Source organism: Nothoprocta perdicaria, unplaced genomic scaffold, assembly GCF_003342845.1.
Source record: "Nothoprocta perdicaria isolate Ctin4 unplaced genomic scaffold, notPer1 scaffold_0, whole genome shotgun sequence".
NCBI lineage: Eukaryota > Metazoa > Chordata > Aves > Tinamiformes > Tinamidae > Nothoprocta > Nothoprocta perdicaria.
In genome coordinates, this window is record NW_020454092.1 from 3,856,807 (window position 1) to 3,879,056 (window position 22,250).

The window sequence follows — 22,250 nt, forward strand, 5'->3', positions numbered from 1 at the left end:
TGATCAAAAAAAAAAAAAAAAAAAAAAAAAAAAAAAAAAAAAAAACCTAAAGTATCTTGGATCTACAATGATATTAAGAAAAATGAAGGCAGAACTTGATTTAAAATGCCTAACTTGTTTTCAGAAGATGAGCAATATTTTTTCTCAATTAACAAAATTCTCTGTTGACAGAATAAAAGGATAAAAGACAAATTATTCAGCATTGCACTTGTCTATATAAAAATGTTTTTTACATTAATGCATGAGTTTTAAAGCTTATATGTCAAAGTATATGGATTCTATCTTGAGCTTCAGCTTTAAAAACTGTACCTAATAGTTACATTATCCTCAGTTATAAATCCACATAACTCCTAGAAGTCAAAGGTAATGTGTCAACTGAATCAAGTGAGAATCAAAATCAAATTTTCAATACTATTATTATTCCAGAAAAGAATTTGAGGATTTTTTTTGAAAAATGAATGGTTTTAAGCAGTTGTTCATTCTTGTTTTCAATGAAATATTTTTTTTATTTCATGTTTTTATTTCATTTAACTGTTAAAATTTGCAATGTTTTAATTAGCATAGTAGTATTTCTATAATATTTTTGCCTCAGGCAACTTCAAGGTTCCTTGAAGTGAATAGTGAAGTGATAGTGAATAAATTATTTGAAGGTTTTTAAATGCTATAAATTCATTCTTAAACTTCTTAAAGAGTGTATGTTTCATTTTGTTTTTCAGAATCAACAGCACATAGAAGAGAGTTCAACGGGATGGGCAGGCGGAGTAAGTTTTCTTGTTGCACTCTGTTTTGGATTAAGGAATATCTACACAGTTCCTTCCGTTCATGCCAGTGTTTTAAAATACACTGAAATTTTCTGAAAATCAGAAAATGCTAGTGGCTTAAACCTACTGTATTGCTAGTAATGAGATGAGGCAAAAATTGTTCTTAAATCATATTGGGACAGAATAGGACTGATTCAGTGAATCAGTCGAAATCTGAGTTCCACAGAATTTTACTTGTATTAATCACCTCATATTTGTATGAATATATGTATTATCATTTTAAAAAATCTGACATGGCAGATTAGAAATCGTAATGTGCACTAAGAGGGAGATTGTACATTGCAGAGAAAAGGTAATTGTTTGTCCCATGTAGCTGCTGAAAAAGATTTTAGTTACTTTGAATGTGTACTATGCAAAACCTCTTGAATGCTCTTTCTGCTTCATCTACCATTTTTCTTTGTTTCAGTTCTTTGTTTCAACACCATATTTCACGTCCGACAGCAGTTCGTACTACAAAATTTTTAGTGACAAAAACGGCTATAAGCATATTCATTACATCAATGGCTCTGTGGTAAGTCAAACATAGAATGTTGCGTGTGAATCTATGGTAAATTCCTGAAATAATTCTGCTATATTCAGTAATTTATCTATTTTGCTTCACAGGAGAATGCGATCCAAATTACAAGTGGAGAATGGGAGGCAATCTATATTTTCAGAGTAACAAATGATGCAATGTAAGCATTGTACAGAAGAGAACGTGTTACCAGTGTTGTCAGTAAGAGCATCACTTAATCATTTGCACACTTATCAGCCATTTGTCAACTCATCAAATTATAACTAGCTAGAATTTGTTAAGTTACTCAACACATACACAGCATTTGTATGCAAATACAGTGCACAGGTTTACAGAGTTGTTTTTTTTTTTATGGAAGAGAAGAGCTTTATAGATCTCCCCCTCCCTTTAGACATTCTCATCTAGAATGTAATTAAGTTTAAGCATGTGGTTAACTCTCATGAAATTAGCAATTCAATTTTATTTTCCTGGATTTTCGCCATGGTCTCTCATTCAGGTTATTATGTAGAGATATAATTTAGGTAATTTGAGTGACTAGTTCATGAGAATTAAGAGAGAACGCCTATTTATATATCGTTTATTTGTCATCTAGTCAGAATTCAAGCTATGATATATTGAGATGAAATGTTAATGAGCTTAACTTGCACTTCAATCACAAGCAGAATTCTCAAAAAATGCAAAAAGTTATCTTCCAAGAAAGCTTTTCATTTTGATGCTGGTTCACAGGTCATCATTTTATGGATTATTTATTAACATGTAAATGAATTTACAGTTTTTATTCAAGCAATGAATTTGAAGGCTATCCAGGAAGAAGGAATATTTACAAGTAAGTGTTATCAATATTGTTTTAATGCTACTAGTTTGATAGAAGATGGGTGTGCATTTATCAATAAAAGAATTTCATTTAAAGAACTTTAAAATGTTAATTTCACAGTTTAACTAAACCATGACATCAAATAATATCTGAGAATTAAAGAGGAATACCATCTAAGTATACTTTTGGGGGGGAAAACAAAGAAAAAGGAAAACATTTAAAGGAAACCATTTTGAGGTTAAGCTGCCCATGTTGTAGAATTTGAGGCAGACCAATCAGAAATTATAGCAAAATAAATATTATTTTATTTTCATCCTAGGATCAGTATTGGACAAAGACCTATCAGGAAACAATGCATTACTTGCAATCTAAGGAAGGAGCGATGCCAATATTACACAGCAAGGTTCAGTGAACGTTCAAAGTATTATGCCCTGATCTGTTACGGTACGTATGGCATGGGAGCAAACATATAATGAGTTATTCTTCCAGATGTGTACGAGGTGTAATGATACTGATTATCCCAAATGATGGCTAGATGATTCATGAAAATTTACAATGTCCAGGAGGGATTCCAAGAAAGAAACATCACCATGTCCAGGAACTTGGAAGAAGGTTTCTGAAAATGTGTACCAGCCCCCAAATTTTGGACAGATATTACCCAAGAAAATTTTTAATAATGGAACTAAGAAAAACTTAGTTCAGCAAGAGGTGATCACTGAAAACTTCTAACACTAAAGTAGGAGTTGAAGTCTTAGTTCTATTGATATAAGCTAGATATTTTCAGTGATCCAAAGTTTCATCCATTATTGTAATCAAAGAACAATAACGTCGTAAGTTAAAAATGGAATAAAAAAATCCCCATTTTCCATTTGCATACTTCAGGTAAAGTTCACTGTTCTGCTTGTGCATTGAATGATCAGCTGAACAGATTCTAAGAACTTCTGCTAAGCAGAGGAGCAAATGTAACAGAATAATAACGCTTTTCAATCTTTCGTGCAAAGAGTAGTCAGTAAGGTCATTGCCATATGAAAGCCACTCACTTTCACAAATACGATGTGACATGTTCTCAGAAGACTTGTTTCACATTGTTAATTCTGCATTCACCTTATGTAATCACATTTCAGATATTAACCAGATGTCATTTCATCTGCAGTGAAGAAGAGTTTGTTGATAGATTTAAAGTTACTTCTCTTATGTTTGCTAAGCAATACCTGTATGTATACAAGTCTGTGTGCACACAGTTCCTGATGTATTTTGTGTGGCAGGGATCTGTTGGTTATGCAGAAGAGAAGATTCAGGTTTGTATAACACTACATTCAACTATGGACCCTTTAGTAATACTCAGTCACCAAAGTTCATATGATATACACTTTATCACCAAAGTCAGGCATCAAATTTTAAACAGTCTTCTTTTTATTCTTATGACAGGTCCCGGGATTCCTATATCTACTCTTTTTGAGAACTATGGTGATAGAGGTACTGCAAATGTCTCTCATTTATGGACAATTGTTTTTCTTATTAATTTCCCCTATGCAAACCCATTAATGAAATGTTTATTTACATTCATGAAGCCTTTTATTCCTGCTTGTATATCAAAAAAAAAAAAAATAAATAAAGTATCAAGCTTTTTTCTAGCTTTATTAATTAGTAAAATCCAAATATCAATGAATGCATGGAGAAGCTGTATTTTGATTATTGAGTAGTATTGAGTACTATTTTGATTATTGAGTACAATTTTGTAGTATCCTGAAATTTTTCTTGTTTAAAAACTGTAGGTGCAATGACCGTTGACAACATCCCCTCCTCATCCTCAATCCATGAACCAACCCACCCCATGTAACTATTTGCAATTTGCAGTTAGACCTACAATATAGTACTAATTAGACTTAACCTAAGATTATTTGACTGCAATGGAATTCGGTACCTCATAGTAATTAACCACTCAAAAATATTTGCGTGTGGATAAGTTTGTTGAGCATCTCTATTGCAATTGTACTAGGTTCCCAGTGCGCAGACTGGACTTCCATTGTACCAAGTGCTATAAAAGCACTGTATTCTTCTGGTATTTCTTTTGCGGAGGCTTTAAATATAGCTAATGCATGGATCTTTTTGTGTTTAATCCATTGTCCAAGTGTCTGATTATAAAAAGGCGTTTTTAACCTCTCTGTAGGAGAGAATAGTTTTAATACTGGTTCATATTTTCTCATTTTGCGATAGTGTTATTTACAAGAATAAAAATACATCCATACTTTTTGCTGAATGTATTGGACTTGGACTGGACTGTAAACTGTGAAAGACATGGATCCATTTCCTTGCAGTAGGCAGATTTTTCATCACCCATTAATTTTAGTAGGTGGCATGCAGTTTAATTGACATGCGCTCATTTGGAGGCTCCCACTGTTTATGGTAATAGACAAATTTCTGGGGATTTGAGAAGGAAAGAAAGATGTTCAGCTGAGTCTAGGTGACTGTCCAAAGCAAGGATGATCTGTCATAAATTTTTACTTCAATCTGCAAATTTTTCAAGGAACTTGGAAAGAACAAATTCCTGTGTTTTATTTTTGACATTTCCTGAAAAAATCCAGTTCAAGACATGCTGAGAGAACTAGTTTGAATATTTTTGCAGCATTTCCAAAAACAGGAAGTGGTTTCCATTTAAAAAAAAAAAAAAAAGTAAACTGATGAAGAAAAATCTCCTAGCGTCCAAAAAAAAACTTCTTTCTTTTAAAAGTGAAGTTAAACTGATTGCCATTATGTACAGTATTCTTCTTTGGAAAAACATGTAAATAACCAAGTAATATGTAGTCATTTCATAATGTATATTTCTGCACTCTTTGTTGGAAGTTTACTAAACTTTAAGTAATTTTAAATACTAATTTTAAAATTATATAACAATAAGTTGTGTCTCAGGAACTTGCAAGAAAACTTAAAATACTTTCTTTAAAAATGAACAAATAAAGCTCATGAGAGAAAAAGAAATATAAATTAACAAGATGTTACCATAGTGGAAAGAGTTAAAAATGTTAGCTATAAGGAAGCATACAGTATCTTGGCAGCATAAGTCAGACTAAAGTATGCAGTAAGCACAATTACATAGTCCTTCCAGTATGTGTGTGGGAATGTATTGCACATTGGTTAAGCCATGCATTCCACATGCCCTTAGGAAGCTCAGTTTTCTGTGTTCACTCGGAAGCAGCACATTCTTGAACATCTGTGGGCCTAACCACCCTGCCTGGGGTTCTCAGGGGGTAAATTGATGTCATGGGAGGCAAGAGAGGAACTGCCCAACTATGTTTTGCATTATGTGATGAATTGTACATTCTCTGATCTCCCCTTGTTACAAAACTGGCATAAACTCTCTACGCTGGAAAGAAGCTTCCCAACAACATTCAAAACTCTGACACTCTTAGGCAACATGGTAAATGACTAGCTTTGCAAAACATACATCCTAAAGAATTTAAGGAATCTCCTTACCTCTTTTTTTTTTTTTTTTTTACTGTCTCAGCAAGTCCACGTAAAAGTTTTTGGGCTGGCTTTATTACTTCTAAAGTTTCACAGATTTATTTCCTGTTCTAATAACACAAAATAAAGAAATTCCAATTAATAAAGGAATTAACGTTAAATTAATTGTTAAAATGGGCTTTTCTTTTATTTAGAACTCAGAATATTGGAAGACAATTCAGAATTGCAGTCTGCATTGCAAGAGATCAAACTGCCGAAAGAAGAAATTAATAAACTTGAAGTGGATGGCATGAGTAAGAATTACACACTTCTATACTTCTTATTTGCATATCATTTTAATGTTTTCCCTTCATTTTGTTACAGTCACTAGAGTCTATGTAGAGCAAACTTTTATCTTGGCAGACAAGGAGTCAGAACCAAAGTTCTGCTCGTTAGACAATGAATAGTTTATCTATGTATTCGTCAGTAAAATACTAGTTAAAGTATATCTCTGCTTCACAAATGCAATTTGCAAATGCCATTTTAAATATCATATAAATATCATATAAAAGTATTACAGTGTGGTGAATATGAAAAAAGAAATGGACAGTCTTTTTGCACATTACACTGACTTGTATACACTATTCTTCTCATTAATTATTTTGCAAACAATATTCATAATGTAACAATAAATCCATGGAATGTTTCCAGAATTCATTTATCATGAACTTAACATTTGTGTTCCTAATACCATTTTTATGTACACCTGGAAAAGTACTATTTCCAGTACCTGGAAATAAGATTTTAATACATAGTTTAATTACAAAAAATAGGTTACTTTAACTGTTCTGCAAGTTATATATGCAAAATTCTTTCTGTGATTTGTGTTTTGTGCTCAAACTGAAGTTTGCGCTGAATCATTTTCATATCCTGTTATACCAGGCTATGTATTATACCAAATTATGGATCATGCTTGAAGGAATCATTTTAATAATGTAATTTTAAAATATCTTTTTTAGCTCTGTGGTACAAAATGCTTCTACCTCCGCAGTTTGATAAATCTAGGAAGTATCCCCTGCTTATCCAGGTGTAAGTAAGACTTCCTTTCTTTCGACAGTGCTATTTTGTCAGAAACCATGATATTTTTATTTAAGGAAACCTGGCACATTTGCAGCATTTTATCAAATGAAAACAGTTAGTTCTGTTTTGTTTATTTTTTAAAAACATTTCTGGAATAGAAACTAAATGAATGGAAATCAACAAGGATTTTAATCCTAGCATGACAAGGATCAGTTCCTCAGAGAAATAAAAAGGATTAAAAAAATGTAAGCTATTGTTTGGAACCTGGAGTTCTACTGCTGCTTCTGTTTACTACAGTGCAGTCTGAAATGGTTGATTTCAGCTTTTTTTTTTTTTTATATATGGAAAATATAAAAGCTTCCCTCTTTCTAAAGAAAAAAAAAAGGAAACCTCCATACTAGTTCTTTTTTTATCAGATTTGCCTTACAAAGTGTGTTTGACAGTATCCTGCGAGAAAGATGAATGTAATGCATTGCAGTGGGATAAATAAATGAGAGGCAGAAAGAGCCGAGTGGCTGTGAAAAACTTTTATTGTTCTTTATGACCCAGTGGTCCAAGAATGCTAAGTATGTTTGACTGTCATTTGGAGGAGAGTATGACATCAGTTATATCCTTGAGGTCAAATTTGCACTAGGCCATTCCCATGAGGGGGGCCTATCTATATAACCCAGCCTTATGGCATGTGGTCTGCCCATAGCTACAAGAGCTTCTATTATTCCCTACTGAAAGAAAGCCGGGCTTGTGAAGGCCACAAGGTGTAGGTACGTGGAGGCTGAACACAGAGCAGCCCTAAACTCAAAAAAAAAAAAAAAAAAAAAAAAAAAAAAAAAAAAAAAAAAAAAAAAAAAAGGTAGTAATACTTATTTTTTCTGTCCAGAAAATAAAGAAAACAAAAATCTGTGACTTTGAGGCATGTCTCTTCCCAGGTTTCCTGTGAGGATGATTACTTGATGCAGAATCCCTTATTTTGAGTGAAAACTAATGGTTTGCCTTAACCCTAAGGCAGAAAGGGTTAAGATATTGATATTATCTTAAATATCAAAATCTTACAAATGCATGAAAACGACAGTTAAACTGTTTCTGTGGTCTCTGAATCATATCCATACAGCAAAGTATTTGTGGAGAAAGTATCAGATGTGCCTATAGCCCTAGTCTATTCCCAGAAGATAGTCCTTAAATATCTGCATCATATATGAGCTGAAAATGTGGTGGGTTTTTTTTCCATCAGATATGGAGGACCCTGCAGTCAGAATGTAAAGGACACGTTTAGTATTAGTTGGATAACCTATCTTGCAAGCAAAGAAGGAATTATTGTTGCTCTAGTAGATGGCAGAGGGACAGCTTATCAAGGTGACAAGATTTTGCATGCAGTATATCGAAGACTAGGAGTCTATGAAGTTGAGGACCAAATCTCAGCAGTGAAGTAAGTAGAGTATTTCCCCATATAATTGTCATATTTACATGCATATGCATGCAAAAAGCAGTCTGAAAAAGAAATATTGTGTATACTTCCACACTTATCTTCTAGAAATCTGAGGTATCTAGAAAGTAAGACAAGAATTAAAGTAGAAATAAGAATAGTACTGGTGACAGTCAAAGTGACTTGATGTTGGTGTGGTTTTTTTGTGGTGTCCGTGTATGGCTAAGTGATTTAGGCCACCTTTAGACCTCATCATTTCCATTTTATAAGAAGAGCATCAGTGGCTCCATTCCTAGGTCTGAGGAAGTAAGAGTGTCACTGCTGAGAGACAAGTCAATGTTTTACCTGTTGTTCTGAAGTTTACCGTGAAGCGGAAACCTACTTGAGTGACTTTAGTTATCCATAATGATGAACCTGCACAAAGATAAAATATGAAGTTTGTAACAGCTAAATCCCAACACTCACCTTCAAGAGGGCAGTTAGTCAAACACTTGACTTCCATGCCATTATAAGGTAAATAAAAACAGACAGACATAGTTACTCTATAACAGATACTGCTCTGCACCAAAACACATGAGGTGTTCCAAGGGAAAACAAGTGCCTAAGGAGAGGTTTGGGGAAGGAATAAAAGTTGAGATTTTTGTGAACAAGAACTGTTTGTTAAGCTTATAGTTGCAGTAGTACTGTTAAAGTGTGTAAAGATAAAGTATTACCTTGAACCCCACAGACATGGGTGCAAGGCAGGAACTGTAGGTTTTGGAACTAACCTGGGTTTTGTTCTTCAATGTGGCATTTCAGGGCATGGATAGATTTCTTGGTGCAATTAATAAGCAGGATTAGTAAATACCTTCTTTCCCCACCTGTAGTAGGTTTGGCTCTGAGTAGCAGGGCTGAAACAACCCAGCAACCTAGGTTTTCACAGCTTTCTCTGCATGTCTAAGAGCACTGCCTGTGTCTACAAGTGTGGTAGGATGGTGTCTTTATTCCTCCTTTTGCTATATGATTTTTCCATTTCTTCCTCAATAATAAAGCACACTGTTCAACTTTTCATTGATAAATGAAAGATATTAAAACCTCGGCATGTTGTACAGCTAAAAGTAATCCATTTGATTTTCTTTCTTGAAATACTTAGCAGCAACAGCATATTTTAAAATATCACAAGACAAATAAATGGCTTGTTATTGCTCTGAATTGTCACTCAGACATAGAATGTCAGAGACAGGGAGAGCCTAAAGTGATTTTGCAGTTGCAGAATCTGCTGAGGCAGGCTGTGAAGAAATGACCTCAGTCTTCTCACTTTCCAATTTTCTGTCAGCACCTAGACTAAAATTTTATTCTGTAAGATGTATTATATTCCATCCTCCTGACCTGACACAGAGTTTTATGATGCATGAATTTTGGGGATGATCTTATACTCAAGTGGTGAGTTCTTGGAAGGGCTTTAACTTTAGGAAGAACCCTGCTAACTAAGGCAGCAATATAAGAAAGCTGAAACATTCTTTGGCTTTTCTAACTTTGTCCCACCCAGACAGCATCACATATTTTGAGTGTTTCCAGTCATTTTTACTTGCCCTAGTAAAAGCCTGCAGTTGCTGATGTACATGTTGGGATGTATCTGAACCTGTTTCCTGTACTTGTCACTCTTGAAATGATATTGTATCTTTTGCACTATCCCCTCTTCTGTTCCATTGCTATTGCAGCTCTGGAAATACAGCCATCACATCATGATGAAGGATTAACGTGTGAAACCTTGTTTTTAAAAACCTCTTTGACCTGTTTGAATATTGAGTGTATAAGTGAGATATACCTTTCATCCATGTGACCTCACCATCTGGGAGCATTTGAAGATCTTCTCTCTATTTTTTCTTATAGGAGCAGTATATGCACTACACTTTTCAGGCACATAAAGAAAAAGGTTCTCTGGAATGCTCAGAGCTTCAAGTCCCAGAGGTTGATTCTGTGCCTCTAGTGATGCAGAGTATCAACTCACTGTATGATGAGTGTGCTGAGCATCTTGCAGGTTGAGGTCACACATCTGATAATCCAGCACTCCTGGTGTTAAAAGGATGAAAATGAACCTATGGAGAGGGCCTGTGCAGATGGAACTATGGAAAATGAAATTTGCTTATTCACAGGAGAGCACTTCTAAAACTCTTCTTTTTTTCCATTTTGTCTGCACATATGTATAGGCAGATATATGCACATGTATAAAACTTATGTGTAATATTTAATTTGGTAAGATAGTGTGGACTCTAAATATCTAGTTGAATATTATATATGACAAAAGAACTGTTTGCCAAGAAGCCAATTAGAAAGAATCTGCTTTCACTGGGAAAAAACAATTAGTTATTTTGAAAGTATACATTAAAACTTTTTGCATTCTTTCAAGAAGGATTCTTCCTTTTGCTCTGAAAAAAATGTGTTAGTTTATTAATCCATGCTTTGGAGAAATCAGACATGCTATTCTGGTTGTCAACTTGTTCAAATTGATATGTTTAGAAAAAAAAGCAAAAGAAAAATAACATTTTGCTAATTGGTTATAGTAGTAACATCTTATCTTTATATTTCATGCACTTATCACTGTGATTTTCTTTTCCACAGGAAATTTATAGAAATGGGTTTTATTGACGAGAAAAGAATCGCAATATGGGGTTGGGTAAGTGGATTAATTTTTTGTGTGTTTATTTTTAAATGATCCTGCAATACAGTTTTTAAAATTCTTCTGTGTTCTATCCTCAGCTTTCTAAAGCTTTTTCTGCAAGTGTTTGTGTTATTGCCAAAGGGATAGTTGCTGTTGGAACCTTCAGAAAGACCTTCTCTTTCATTCTCATGAATTTCTGCCTTTGCCAAGAGAATTCTTCCGGTCTGTCACTGTTTACTTTCCTGTTTGTTTGTTTTCCTTGGCCCAATTTCTTTTTAAGAGACTTTCCATGAAACACAAGATTCAGTTTAACTGTAAGTGCGGGCATGGCTGATCTTAGCACATGAGCAGGATTGCTAAAATCTTTCTATGGGTTTTTTTACCAATTAATATTTAAATTAATTTGGTCAGACACTGCTATTAACATCAGGATAAAATGGGATGCCATATGGTGAATGAAGTGACACAGGCACTTACAAGTGGGTAATTTTAAAGTGACATTAACTGTGCTAGGACACATGAAAATCTTTTATTTTTTTAATCACATCATATTTTATTTAAAAACTGTGTTTCACGAACCATTTAAGAGATTTCACAAGTCTAAAGTATTGTATAGAATTGAAAAGAATTGGAAGCGATCTCCCAATTTATAGCCTGTATTTTTGCAGGTATCCCTGATTTGTGCTGCCCACACAACTTGATGTGTTCACCAAACACACCAGGTTTACCAAACTCTCCTGGATGGCAAAAACTCTTAAATGATCCCTAAAGCAATTCAGGCTTTGAATGCCAGCACACTACCTCATATTAATCCTTTACTTTTTCAGCCTTGTGCAATGATTTTTGCTAAGTGTCCACCAAATGAGCTGAAAAATTGGGTGAGATATTAATTGTTTCCATATACATACCCCTCACTGCCATTTCAAGATGGAATGATATTTAAGATAGAAGGGCTGATTTTTGCCCTTCTCTTTGAGAGAAGGGCAATAAAATTTCTCTTTATTTCCCTTTGATGAGTTTGGTAATCTTCAGAATTTTCTAGGACTCCCAAGTTTTTATCCCTCCCTCCATTCCAGAATAAAGAGGAACCCATTATATTCCCAAGGCCTTATGAAAGTGTGTTCCAACCCCTGTTCCACACCCTATGGGCAGCCAAACCAAGTGCTTTTTATTTACAGTTTATTTCTTTCTAGGCTGCTAGCTCCACACAGTTACACCAGTCTGTGGTTATATCCAAGCTTACTCACTCTTTTGCCTAATTTCCAGCTATGAACTCATTACTCCTTGCTAGGTCCCAGTTTGAGGCTAGGACAGAAAACAAAAGGGAACTGCAGCAGGTGGTAAGGAGGAATTGCTCCAATCTGAAGTTCTCAAGGCGTTGAGCCTGTTAGTCCTAAGGATGGGGTTGATTCAACATCCTGGTCACTGGGAAGACCTGGGCATGTTGTTCCAGGAGGGAATACCTAGAAGTAGCACACTCATGCCTAGCTGATAGGCAGTAGACATACTGCCATAAGAGATTGCCATAAGAGAAATTCTGGGTGTTTTTTTTGAATTTGGATTCTGAAATTCTGAAATGTTGAGGTTTGCCTCATTTAAATTTGAAGTTAACTTCATTTTGAGAGAGAGTTTGCAATAGATTACCTTGGAAGACCCTGCCAATTTAAAATTTTCTATGATTCTAAGTGGTAATAGAGCAGAATCTTGGGATAAACGACAAGCAATAACAGGACAAACAATCCTAGAAATAGCAACAAGAAATGACATGATTCAATAAAACTGTCTACTTCTTTTTCACAAAAAAAAAAAAAAAAAAAATCTGAAGCCAAAAGACTAAACAAAATCTTTGGTTGCTTTGCTGTCTCTACATTCAGAACGAAGTGTTTGCTTTGGAAGTAATTTATGAGAGTTTAATTCAGAAAAAGAAGAATGATACTTCATTAAAAATCTTAAGCTGTCTCTGTTTTCATCATAGTCTTATGGTGGATACGTAGCTTCTCTGGCTCTTGGATCTGGCAGTGGAGTATTTAAATGTGGAATTGCTGTGGCTCCTGTCTCCAGCTGGGAATATTACGGTATGGAAACTTGTTATGAATTGGACTTGGAAAGAAGGATATAGCATATCATGACTCTATAAATTAAATCATTGTAAGAGCTAGGCAATACGAAACTTAAAGATGTTTCCGTTACCTGAACATAAATCTCTTCAGACATTAAGTTTAATGCCTTACTTACTGAAAAGCAACAACTGCAGCTTGCATTCTGGAGAAAAATTTGTCATTTAGAAGGTGTACCAGGATAATTCTGTATACATATCTGTGACAGTAAGTCTTTAAAGCCCATTTCATAAACCCCTTTATTTGGGAGTGATATCCCTGAAAATTCTTCTTAGAACTTTACCACCGAATTCAGGAATGTATTTTTTTCTGTCGGTAATGGAATCATAGTGCACATCAACTCCAGTTACAAAAGATGATCTCTGTCAGGAATCAGTATTTCTGCTGATTGCAAGATTATTTCCTGCAAAGCAATGAAAAAGAGAGGGAATCAATTGTGTCTGAGGTCAGACAGGCAACTTAAAAATATTTTTCCTAAATACATCCCTTCAGAACTTTCTCAGCCTCACATCTTTTGTCTTGTGCTACGAGATACATATTTTGTATATGTTCAGTGACTTAAACTCCGTACTGTTCTGAAAAAACAACACTAGGAGTATACTCCCAGTGTGTGAATAAAGCAAACACAGATTCATACTTAATATACACTTGTTCTTGGCATGGTGTAAAGGAACATTAGTGTAAAAAAGAATCATGACATGTATGTTTTTCATGAGTAAAATGTAGCACTTCTAACACATTTACTTAGCATATGGTTGTTTGCTAAGAAGTCTTGGTTATGAGAAGAAAATTTGGTTAAATGGGAGAGATTCCTTCCCTTATTGCTAACACAGACATTCCTTGTATTTGCAGTGTTTTGCAAACAAAAGGAAAAACATTTGATACAGGAAGCATAGTCTTTGTGTTTTCACATAAATCTTGGCATCAAGATCTTTTATAGACATTTTCACTCATGATCACAAAATTGTTTCCAAAATGTAAGCAAATATAACTTTTTTTTCAAAAGTCTTTCAATAAAAGAAGAGTTACAAAAATTTCAAGAATTTAGTGTTTCTTTTGGGTGAAAGGTCAGTCCCTCGCCAGCACAATCTTTTCTTTAGCTGAATTTTTAGGATGAATTTATCAAATCATGCTAAAAACACACTGTAAAATCCAAACAGTCAGAGGTACCTCCCCTAAAAAAGGAAGGAAGCAAAAGGAAGTCATAAGTCATGAGTTCTGGCAAACAGATCATATTAACATTAAGGTGAACTATGTTAGGACAAAATAACAGGATGCTACAGATTTATGTCTCTAAGCAGTGTATGTTATAGGATGTCCTGGCCCATAGATCTTCAAAGCTCTGTCTACCCCTTTTTTAGATGCACAGAATAGAATCTAGACCATAATCTTCTCTCTGAAATCCTTCTACTAGCCTTCTGTTTTCTGTGTGAATGGATATATCAGGTGAACAGTTACAAGATGGCAAGGGAAATTGCATTCAGGGACAATGTATTGTCAAAATCATTAAATGTGTGACCATTTTAATAAAATTCTCAATTTATCTCCGTTTTCATCCTCAGTTATTGACAAGCTGAATTTTCCACTTCATCATTCTAATGCAATTCCGCTGACCTCAGTGGACTTGTTGTAGTTGTACTGGTACAAGAGAGCAAAGAATTTGGCTCAGAATATTGTAGAAATGCCAGCCATTCTGAATCTATTTCATTGAAAAACCTAAGCCCAATATGGTTGTTTGACACTGTGTTGACAACAGATATTGCACATTTTCTGTTTTCATTAAACCATAAAGTATTTTGATAAACGGTAGGAATTGGAATCCTTGTACTTATTTTATTGTAAATTACCTTCAGGAGCTATAATTGACTGATCTGAGAGACATAATACACGTCCTTAGTGCTCAGTGGTGACATTTGTAAAGAATATATAATAAAACATTGGAACTTAAGTCATTTTTTTTCCTTGGAAAAAAATTCATTTCTACTTTTTGACACTATTCCAGTGTACTGTACCATACTGGGCAGTAGGTAAACAGTCTCAATTCCTTATTGATTACATTGATCATTGCCTCTTTTATGATAGGGAAATATGACAGCTCTTCTTGGTTAGAAAACTCCTACTGTAATACATAAATAATTTGCATATTGCTGCAGCTTGATTGCTCAATACTCATCAGTTTTTCTTTCTAGGAAAGGTCAAAAAGAAATTAATCTTCTCATATTTTCATAACTGCTGAATTTCACTATTGCTGCATGCTGTTCTTGAGTAGGAAGAGGACAAAATATTTATATATAATTGTTACTGTATGTACTTACACACATCTCAGACTAGAATTTTGCTCTACTTCTCTCTTTAATATGCCAACCGTAATCTACATCGTATTTCTGTCACGCACCTTTTACTGGGTCATACAACTAATTTCTAGAGTTCAGCTAAATAATCTAAAACAGCATTGCTTAATTATCTTAATCCACAAAATCCCCTGCTCATTCTGCAGATAAGTATCAGACTTCTATTTATGCAAAGAACAGTTAAAGCATCAGAAGTTTTATTAATTAATCTTTGTGGTTGATTTTCTTAAGCATGTTTAAGTTTGGCATATTATGAGGAAATCAAGCAGAACAAGTACAGATACAGGTAAAATAAACACCATTTTATTTGCTATGTATCAGGGAAGATATGCTGCTAACTATATACAGTATGCAGAAGTATCTATGCATAGTCTATCTACAGCTTTTTTTTTTTTTTTTTTTCACTATTGCAGCGTCTATCTACACAGAGCGATTTATGGGTCTTCCAGTAGAGTCCGATAATCTTGAGCACTACAAGGTGAGAATTCTCCTGTGTTTGTCTTAATCCTGAATCATGCTTCCATGGACAAGCAAAACTGTGAAGAAAGAAAATGACCTGCAAGTTCTGATAGTGTCAGCCCTGTAGCAGCTGAAGCTACTGCTCTGAAATTCCTATCTCCTTGGTTACTTGGGTTTTTCTATTTATCAGTCCTAAATATACTAAATTGAAGGATCCCTTTCATCTTATTTGGATAAGGCTGACAATTCTGCCAATGCAAACTATTAGCCTGCAAAGAACTCATATGAAAAGGTTAAAATGCTGATGTTTATCAGGCTTTGGTTAGTACTGTTAGCTGTGGTTTGCGAGCTGATTCATGTTGGCATAACTGTCCAACAATAAGAATACTAAACAGCCAGCATGCCTTCCCCTACCTGGAAACGGTTGCCCTGCTGCTTTATTTCCCATTAATAGGAAATCTAGAGCTTCCTCTAGCAGCACATGCATCAGCTCACAATAGTGAGAGACCTAAATGAAGGCACGGGTAAACAAGCTGAAAGACTCTGTTTTGGATTATGTTCTCAGTACCTCTTCCCTGCTCCAGCCCAAACAGGAGAGATGTTCGATGCCCAACTGCCTGGGCTAGAGCTGTCTGGGCAGGAATCAGAGTGCTTGGGGAATGGCACATGGTGAGAACTGTGCTTTTCGTGAACTAGTTGTTAGAAAGGGCACCAAATATATATGGGTTCTCTTATGATCTCAGACGGATATGAAGTGACTGCTATAGTTTTATGCGTGTCCAACTGATTATTTTTACACTAAGTAATGAAAGCCTTTCAGCTCCATGAGTGAGCGGTTTAAATTGAAGCTGCTGAACTGTTCATTTTTCCTCTTGACAGAATTCAACTGTGATGGCAAGAGCAAAGAATTTCCAAAACGTGGAGTATCTTCTCATCCATGGAACAGCAGATGGTGAGGTTTGCAAATGGCAGTACAAATACAGAGCCAGAATCACTTTGTTTGAAAAACATTAAGCATCTTTCTGTGCCTTTGATTAGGGTCAGTACTTAGATCTTTGGTACATTTCCATATGACATATTACAACATGCTTACTCATTCTTAGCAATGTCAACTGTATCACTTGATAATTGGTGGACACAACTTAATGCACTATAAATTTATGCTGTGTGATATGTATGTGTTTCATGAGTCCATCCCCTTTTTTCCTTTTGCAGATAACGTACATTTTCAGAACTCAGCACAAATCGCAAAAGCTCTGGTAAATGCACAAGTGGATTTCCAGGCAATGGTAAATAGCTGACTATTTTCCTTTTTGAACAGTAGCTTGGACTTTATTTACAAGCTTATCTGACATTTGGCAATGTTTTTAAGAACCCAGTCTAACTGAACAGGCTTTAAAATGTGGCAATTGCTAGTGCAGTTGTTACTCTTTGTACAGAATTTCTTTGTCAAATGTTTTGTTCTGCTCCCCCCCCCCTTTTTTTTTTCTTTTCTGTCCAGATTCAGATGGTAATAGGGTTTCATGGGCTAAGATTTCTGTCTTGTGAAGGATAGCTTAGAGAGTTTTAAGTTGATCCCAGGGGGAGAATGAGAATCTGTTCTTCTGAAAGCTGCTGAGAATGTGGATAGTAGAAGAGATGGCTTTTAGAGTCAAAACTGTCTCTGGTTTTGATGGGTTTTGTCTTGAACTGGATAGGCCTGTCACAGGGAGCAGGTGGAACACCAGGAACACGGGAGGTATCTGAGTTCTTTCTCATCCTGGATGAGGATGAGAAAAAAAAATGTTTTCAAAACTCAGTTGGGGTACAAAGTGTAGGCAAGCAGAGAAACAGAAGGATTTTTTGTTTTTCTTATCCTGTTTCCAATATGGAATGTTTTCAGTAGAATTCCACAACATTTAAGCAGACTTATTCCTGAGAAGCCAGTGTTCCTAGTCTGTGACCCCTATTGTCCAGGCCAGGGCAGTGATGTCAGGGACATTTTATCCCCAAGGGCATCCCAGAGCTCTTTTGCCTGACTTGACAGAACTGACTCATCAGTACGGAGGCAGTTGGGCTTCTAGATTGCAGAAGGTTTATAAACTTTCTTCAGCAGAATAGGACTGTAATGGGAATTGATGTACTTTCTTCTACATGTTAATTAATAAACTCAGAGATTGTTTAATTACAGAAATTAAAAGATAAAATTGGCTTTTTTTTTTTTTTTTTTCCATTTTCAGTGGTATACTGACCAGAACCATGGAATTCCAGGCCTTTCAAGCAAACATCTCTACACACATATGACCCACTTCCTCAAACAATGTTTTTCTTTGTCATAACAAGTAGGCTTCAAGGTGGCATAGGCAAGGTGTCCAATTTGTTTCTGGGAGAATCCAGTGCTAACAGTTCCCAGGCTGTATAATTTTCAAGTGAATTAATAATAGGAACTATAAAGATTTAAACTTGATGTTTACATCCTTTTTGATATTGTATATTAGCAGATGTTATGCTAATACATTTTTGGCACATTTAGCACCGGTTTGATAGAAAAAAAATAAAATAAGACTGTAAAACACTGTGTGCTTTTATTGTCATCTTACTTAAACTTATGTTCTGCATTGCAAGGATAGGCGGCCATCGAGAAGGAGATCTGCCAGCTGAGTACACCCTGCTATGTTAGCTGCAACTGTAAAATGGGCAAGGGGCAAGAAAGTAGTGCAAGTGCCTAATTAGTGTGCTAACAACAACCAGTTTCTTAAAATGTATTTTTATTTCCAATTTCTTGGAAAGAATCCAAGTACAGATAAGAACACACAATATTTGAAGCTGAAGTTTGGATAATTATCTGGAGGACTGAATGCTGTGTTCAAATTTTGTTCATCTCTTATTTGAAACCCTAATACTGCAAAACTGTGTTTATGTGTAAATATAGAAGCAGGACATTTACGACAGGTATTTTATCTTCATATTCTTTCTGTCTGTGTTAAGGAATTTGTGAACCGTTATTAGTCTCTTTTTAATCAGTATTCAGTACGTCAAATTGAATCTCAATGTAATTCATATCAGGGGGAAAGAATCAAAGGATTATTGTGAGGTTTCTTTGCTTTGTTTCTGGTGAAAATATTTTAGGGAGTCCTTTAAGAAAGCTATAGGCTAATGATTACTCAATTACATATATTTATTTGATTAGTAATTAAGTCAGTGCTGTCGTAATGTAAGAATATGAGCACGGTAATTGGCAAGAGATCCACTGTAGATGAGATCATTCTGTGGTCATGTGCTTAGAAAATACCCTACCCTGCTGCACTAGAACTGGGCTCTAAAGCAATATCTCTTCTCTGCTATTAGCCAGTGAAAGTACCAAATAACCTGAAAAAGATTGTGGAGTTACCTTCCCATGAGAAAGCTGCTTCCCTGCAGTCAGTACAGCCAGAGATGGTTGCTACCTTCTTTATGGAAAAGCCAGAGATTTCGTTTGACCATCTTGATAGAAACATAAGGTTTAGCCAAAAGCTTTCAAATGTGGAAGTGACTTGATATGTAACAGCTTCCTTCATTTTGTTAATGGCAAAATCAAATCTGATTTTCTGAACATGAGAACATTTCTCAAACACATCTTTATGTAAATGTAGTTGCCAAGCTGTTTGTAATGGTTAAATTATACTTTGATGGGAACTCTTCAGAAAATATTCAATTAGTTCAGGTTTTTTTTGGAAATGCTGCCAATTATTTGACGTTAATGAGTTTTTTGTTGGTAATGTAATTAAAATTCAACTGCTATAATAGTTAAATGAAAAAAATGATAGCTCTAAGAAAGTTAACATTAAAATAAGCAAATATAACATGAAGTAAGGCTAATTAGATGCTGATTATATGGTCCACTGTGCGTTTGCTGCAAACAAGAGTGCTATCAGTAACGCGGTGATTTTACAAATAAGGAATACAATTAAGTTGAAATGAGAGATTTAATTCTCAGTTTGGTTATACTGATAAAATACCACAGAAACCGCTGCAGAATTGAGGTAAAAGAATGAAAAAATCCAGTGTAAGAACACAAGATTTTTAAAGGTTTCTGACACCTAAATGTGTTGATGGGTATCTAGAGCAATTTTCAAAATGTATAGTAGCAAGCTCTCTTTAATGTCAATAAATTAGGTGCTCTGTAGGTTCTTTCTGAATTCTGTTTGGAAAGACAAAGAATTTCTGCATTTTTTAATTTATATTTTAGAAAATACTATAAGCTCTAGAAATTTGGACAGATAAGTTGGCCCATCACGGATTCTGTGAGTAATAACGTAAGGCAGTGAATTGTTCTCACCCTGCTCATAGGTCTGTTGCCAGAAACATCTGGAAGTATTTTGGGTAATGGACATTTCAGGAAAATGTGTCAGATAAAATAATGGAAAGTACCTTTCTTCCAAAGGATGCATTAGTTTTGTTTCATCATTAATCCACCCTTAGGTCTATTTATTTCATGAGGCAATCAGAGTGCACATCTCCCAAACTCACTACCATTAACCTTGGCTTGTAGGAAGCCGTTTTAGAGACGAACTATGAAAAAAGTGCATCACATTGCTGTCAGTTTTGTTTTGTTTTGTTTTGTTTTTCATGTTGTTTATTTGCCTTACACGGCATTCTTGCACACGCATGGGAGTGTCTTCAAAAGAATGAGACTTTTAAGTGTTTGTGGAATAATGTCTAACCTGCAAGCTTTAGAACTGAGCAACAGTGTATTTTGATGATAAAGAACAGCAAAATTTCTGGCTTGTGCTAACAAGTAACTATGGAGTCATTCGTTTACAAAGATACAGAGCACTTCTTAACTATCATAACTCTTTCCATTCCACATTACGGTGTATAGTCACATTCCAGATGCATTATTTTCCACAGACACTTAACAGGACTCTTTCTTGCTCCTTCTTTTTCTAATCTAGTTGACAGTATTTAAGCACAGTTCAGTAACAGAGCTTCAACAGAGTTCAAGTTGAAAGGAATTGTCCCGAGGCATCAAGCTGAAGCTGTGTCTAACAAAAATACGTTTGAGGGTTCAGTCTTTCAACTTAATTTAAGAGCCTGTAATTGTGCTTCAGACATGAGAGTATGGTGTGTAACACGGGAGCACAACTTTGCAATTAAGACATGTTGGTTTTTATGACAAGATTTTGTTTCTCATCTTTGATCACTTTAAAGAACACAATTTCAAGAAAATGCTAAGCACTCCCCCATTTCTTTTTCCTTTCAATAGAGTGTCTCACACTTCGGATACCCCAAATTACCGTTTCAAACAATGAAACTTTGTCTTCAAGTATCTGTCCTTTAAAAAAAGGTATATAAGCCTCTGAAGTAGGGACACGGATGTTTGATTTGAAAGAAACAGACAAGACCTTGAGAAACAGGCACAGATACTGTTGTTTACAGGTCTGTTTTCACAATTAATAATGTTTGACTTTTATAAAATACAACCAGAGCAGCAAAGCAAAATCTGCTTTGTTCCAGGAGCTGAAGTGTATACAAATAATAGCAGCAGAACCACTGGCTCCACTTGAAACCACTTATTCACCAACCCCCATTTCCATCATCTATCTCCCTCAATATATGTGAGTTTTATTTGTCAAAGAACCTGCAGTCCTAGTCCTTCGCATGCTTCACTTGGGTTTGATACAACTGCAAAGAGGAAAAGATCTGAAGAGAAAACATCATTAGTAGAAAAGCAGGTGTAACTCCAGCCAGGCTTCAGATCATGGTTCATGTTATATTCATTTTACACAGACATCAAGTCAAAGTCAGACTTTATTCAATATTTTCCAGTTTGCCAGTCATTTCCAATTACAAGGCACAGCTGTTTATTACATCTCATACAGTCATTAGAATGCTCTGTATTTAATCTGAATAATTCACAGTATTTGCTAAGAACATTTGGTATTACTTTCAATTATGAACATTGTCTTCTGAGAATGTAAAGTAACTAGAACATACTTGGCCTGCTATTTTGCTTGCGCAAATTGATGCAGCTCCATTGACTTCAAATGGAGCAATTCCAATTTTATCAGCAGACAATGTGGGCTGCTACATGGCTGCAATAGCTCTGTTTTTCTGAGTTACAGCCCATAGACACACACAGCAGGGTGTGTGGAATTGCATGCTACAAACCGGCCCTTGCCATAACCTTATCCTGCTTCTCCAATGTGTAGTTGTGGAGTCGCACATGTACATATATCCATAGTTAGATGTGCTGCTTATGTATCCATACATGTATGTGAGCAACATGTCTTATGTATGTATATGTTAATACATATGTGTAACGTATATGTGTTGAACTAATTCCTAGAAGAGAAATGCAGGCCTCTTCACTGGCTGTCATGCAGGAAGAATAAGAAAGTTAAAAGGGCTGCAAAGCCCAACTTAGGAACTTACAGCTGGGCAGGCAAGGGGGAGCACTTCAGTGCAGTGTAAGAGCTGTGCTCGTACCCCGAGATACATCTGCCCATCTCCTGTGTTCTTTATATGTGTAGTGGTAGTAATGAAGAAACACACAGGGAAATGTTGAAAGTTTTTTTAAGCCTTTTTTTTTTACTTTAAAAGTCAGCAATTTTCTAATTTATTACAAAAATAT

General features: G+C 35.2%; 1 protein-coding gene across 2 annotated transcripts in view; it reads left to right on the top strand.

The window, feature by feature from the left end:
* The window catches only part of FAP (fibroblast activation protein alpha), a 36,105-nt gene extending 17,866 nt beyond the window's left edge, over window positions 1-18,239 (top strand). Inside the window, exons 12-26 of one of the 2 annotated variants that reach the window (XM_026039061.1) lie at window positions 717-761; window positions 1,228-1,332; window positions 1,425-1,495; window positions 2,108-2,161; window positions 2,469-2,593; window positions 3,578-3,625; window positions 5,806-5,904; window positions 6,610-6,679; window positions 7,899-8,093; window positions 10,692-10,746; window positions 12,707-12,806; window positions 15,613-15,677; window positions 16,538-16,610; window positions 16,874-16,947; window positions 17,878-18,239. In XM_026039061.1, the coding sequence (XP_025894846.1) occupies window positions 717-761; window positions 1,228-1,332; window positions 1,425-1,495; window positions 2,108-2,161; window positions 2,469-2,593; window positions 3,578-3,625; window positions 5,806-5,904; window positions 6,610-6,679; window positions 7,899-8,093; window positions 10,692-10,746; window positions 12,707-12,806; window positions 15,613-15,677; window positions 16,538-16,610; window positions 16,874-16,947; window positions 17,878-17,976 (1,278 nt within the window). In that variant the 3' untranslated portion in view covers window positions 17,977-18,239. The remainder of the gene's footprint in view (window positions 1-716; window positions 762-1,227; window positions 1,333-1,424; window positions 1,496-2,107; window positions 2,162-2,468; window positions 2,594-3,577; window positions 3,626-5,805; window positions 5,905-6,609; window positions 6,680-7,898; window positions 8,094-10,691; window positions 10,747-12,706; window positions 12,807-15,612; window positions 15,678-16,537; window positions 16,611-16,873; window positions 16,948-17,877) is intronic. The other variant, XM_026038299.1, reaches the window with a different exon arrangement.
* Window positions 18,240-22,250: the final 4,011 nt, after the last annotated feature.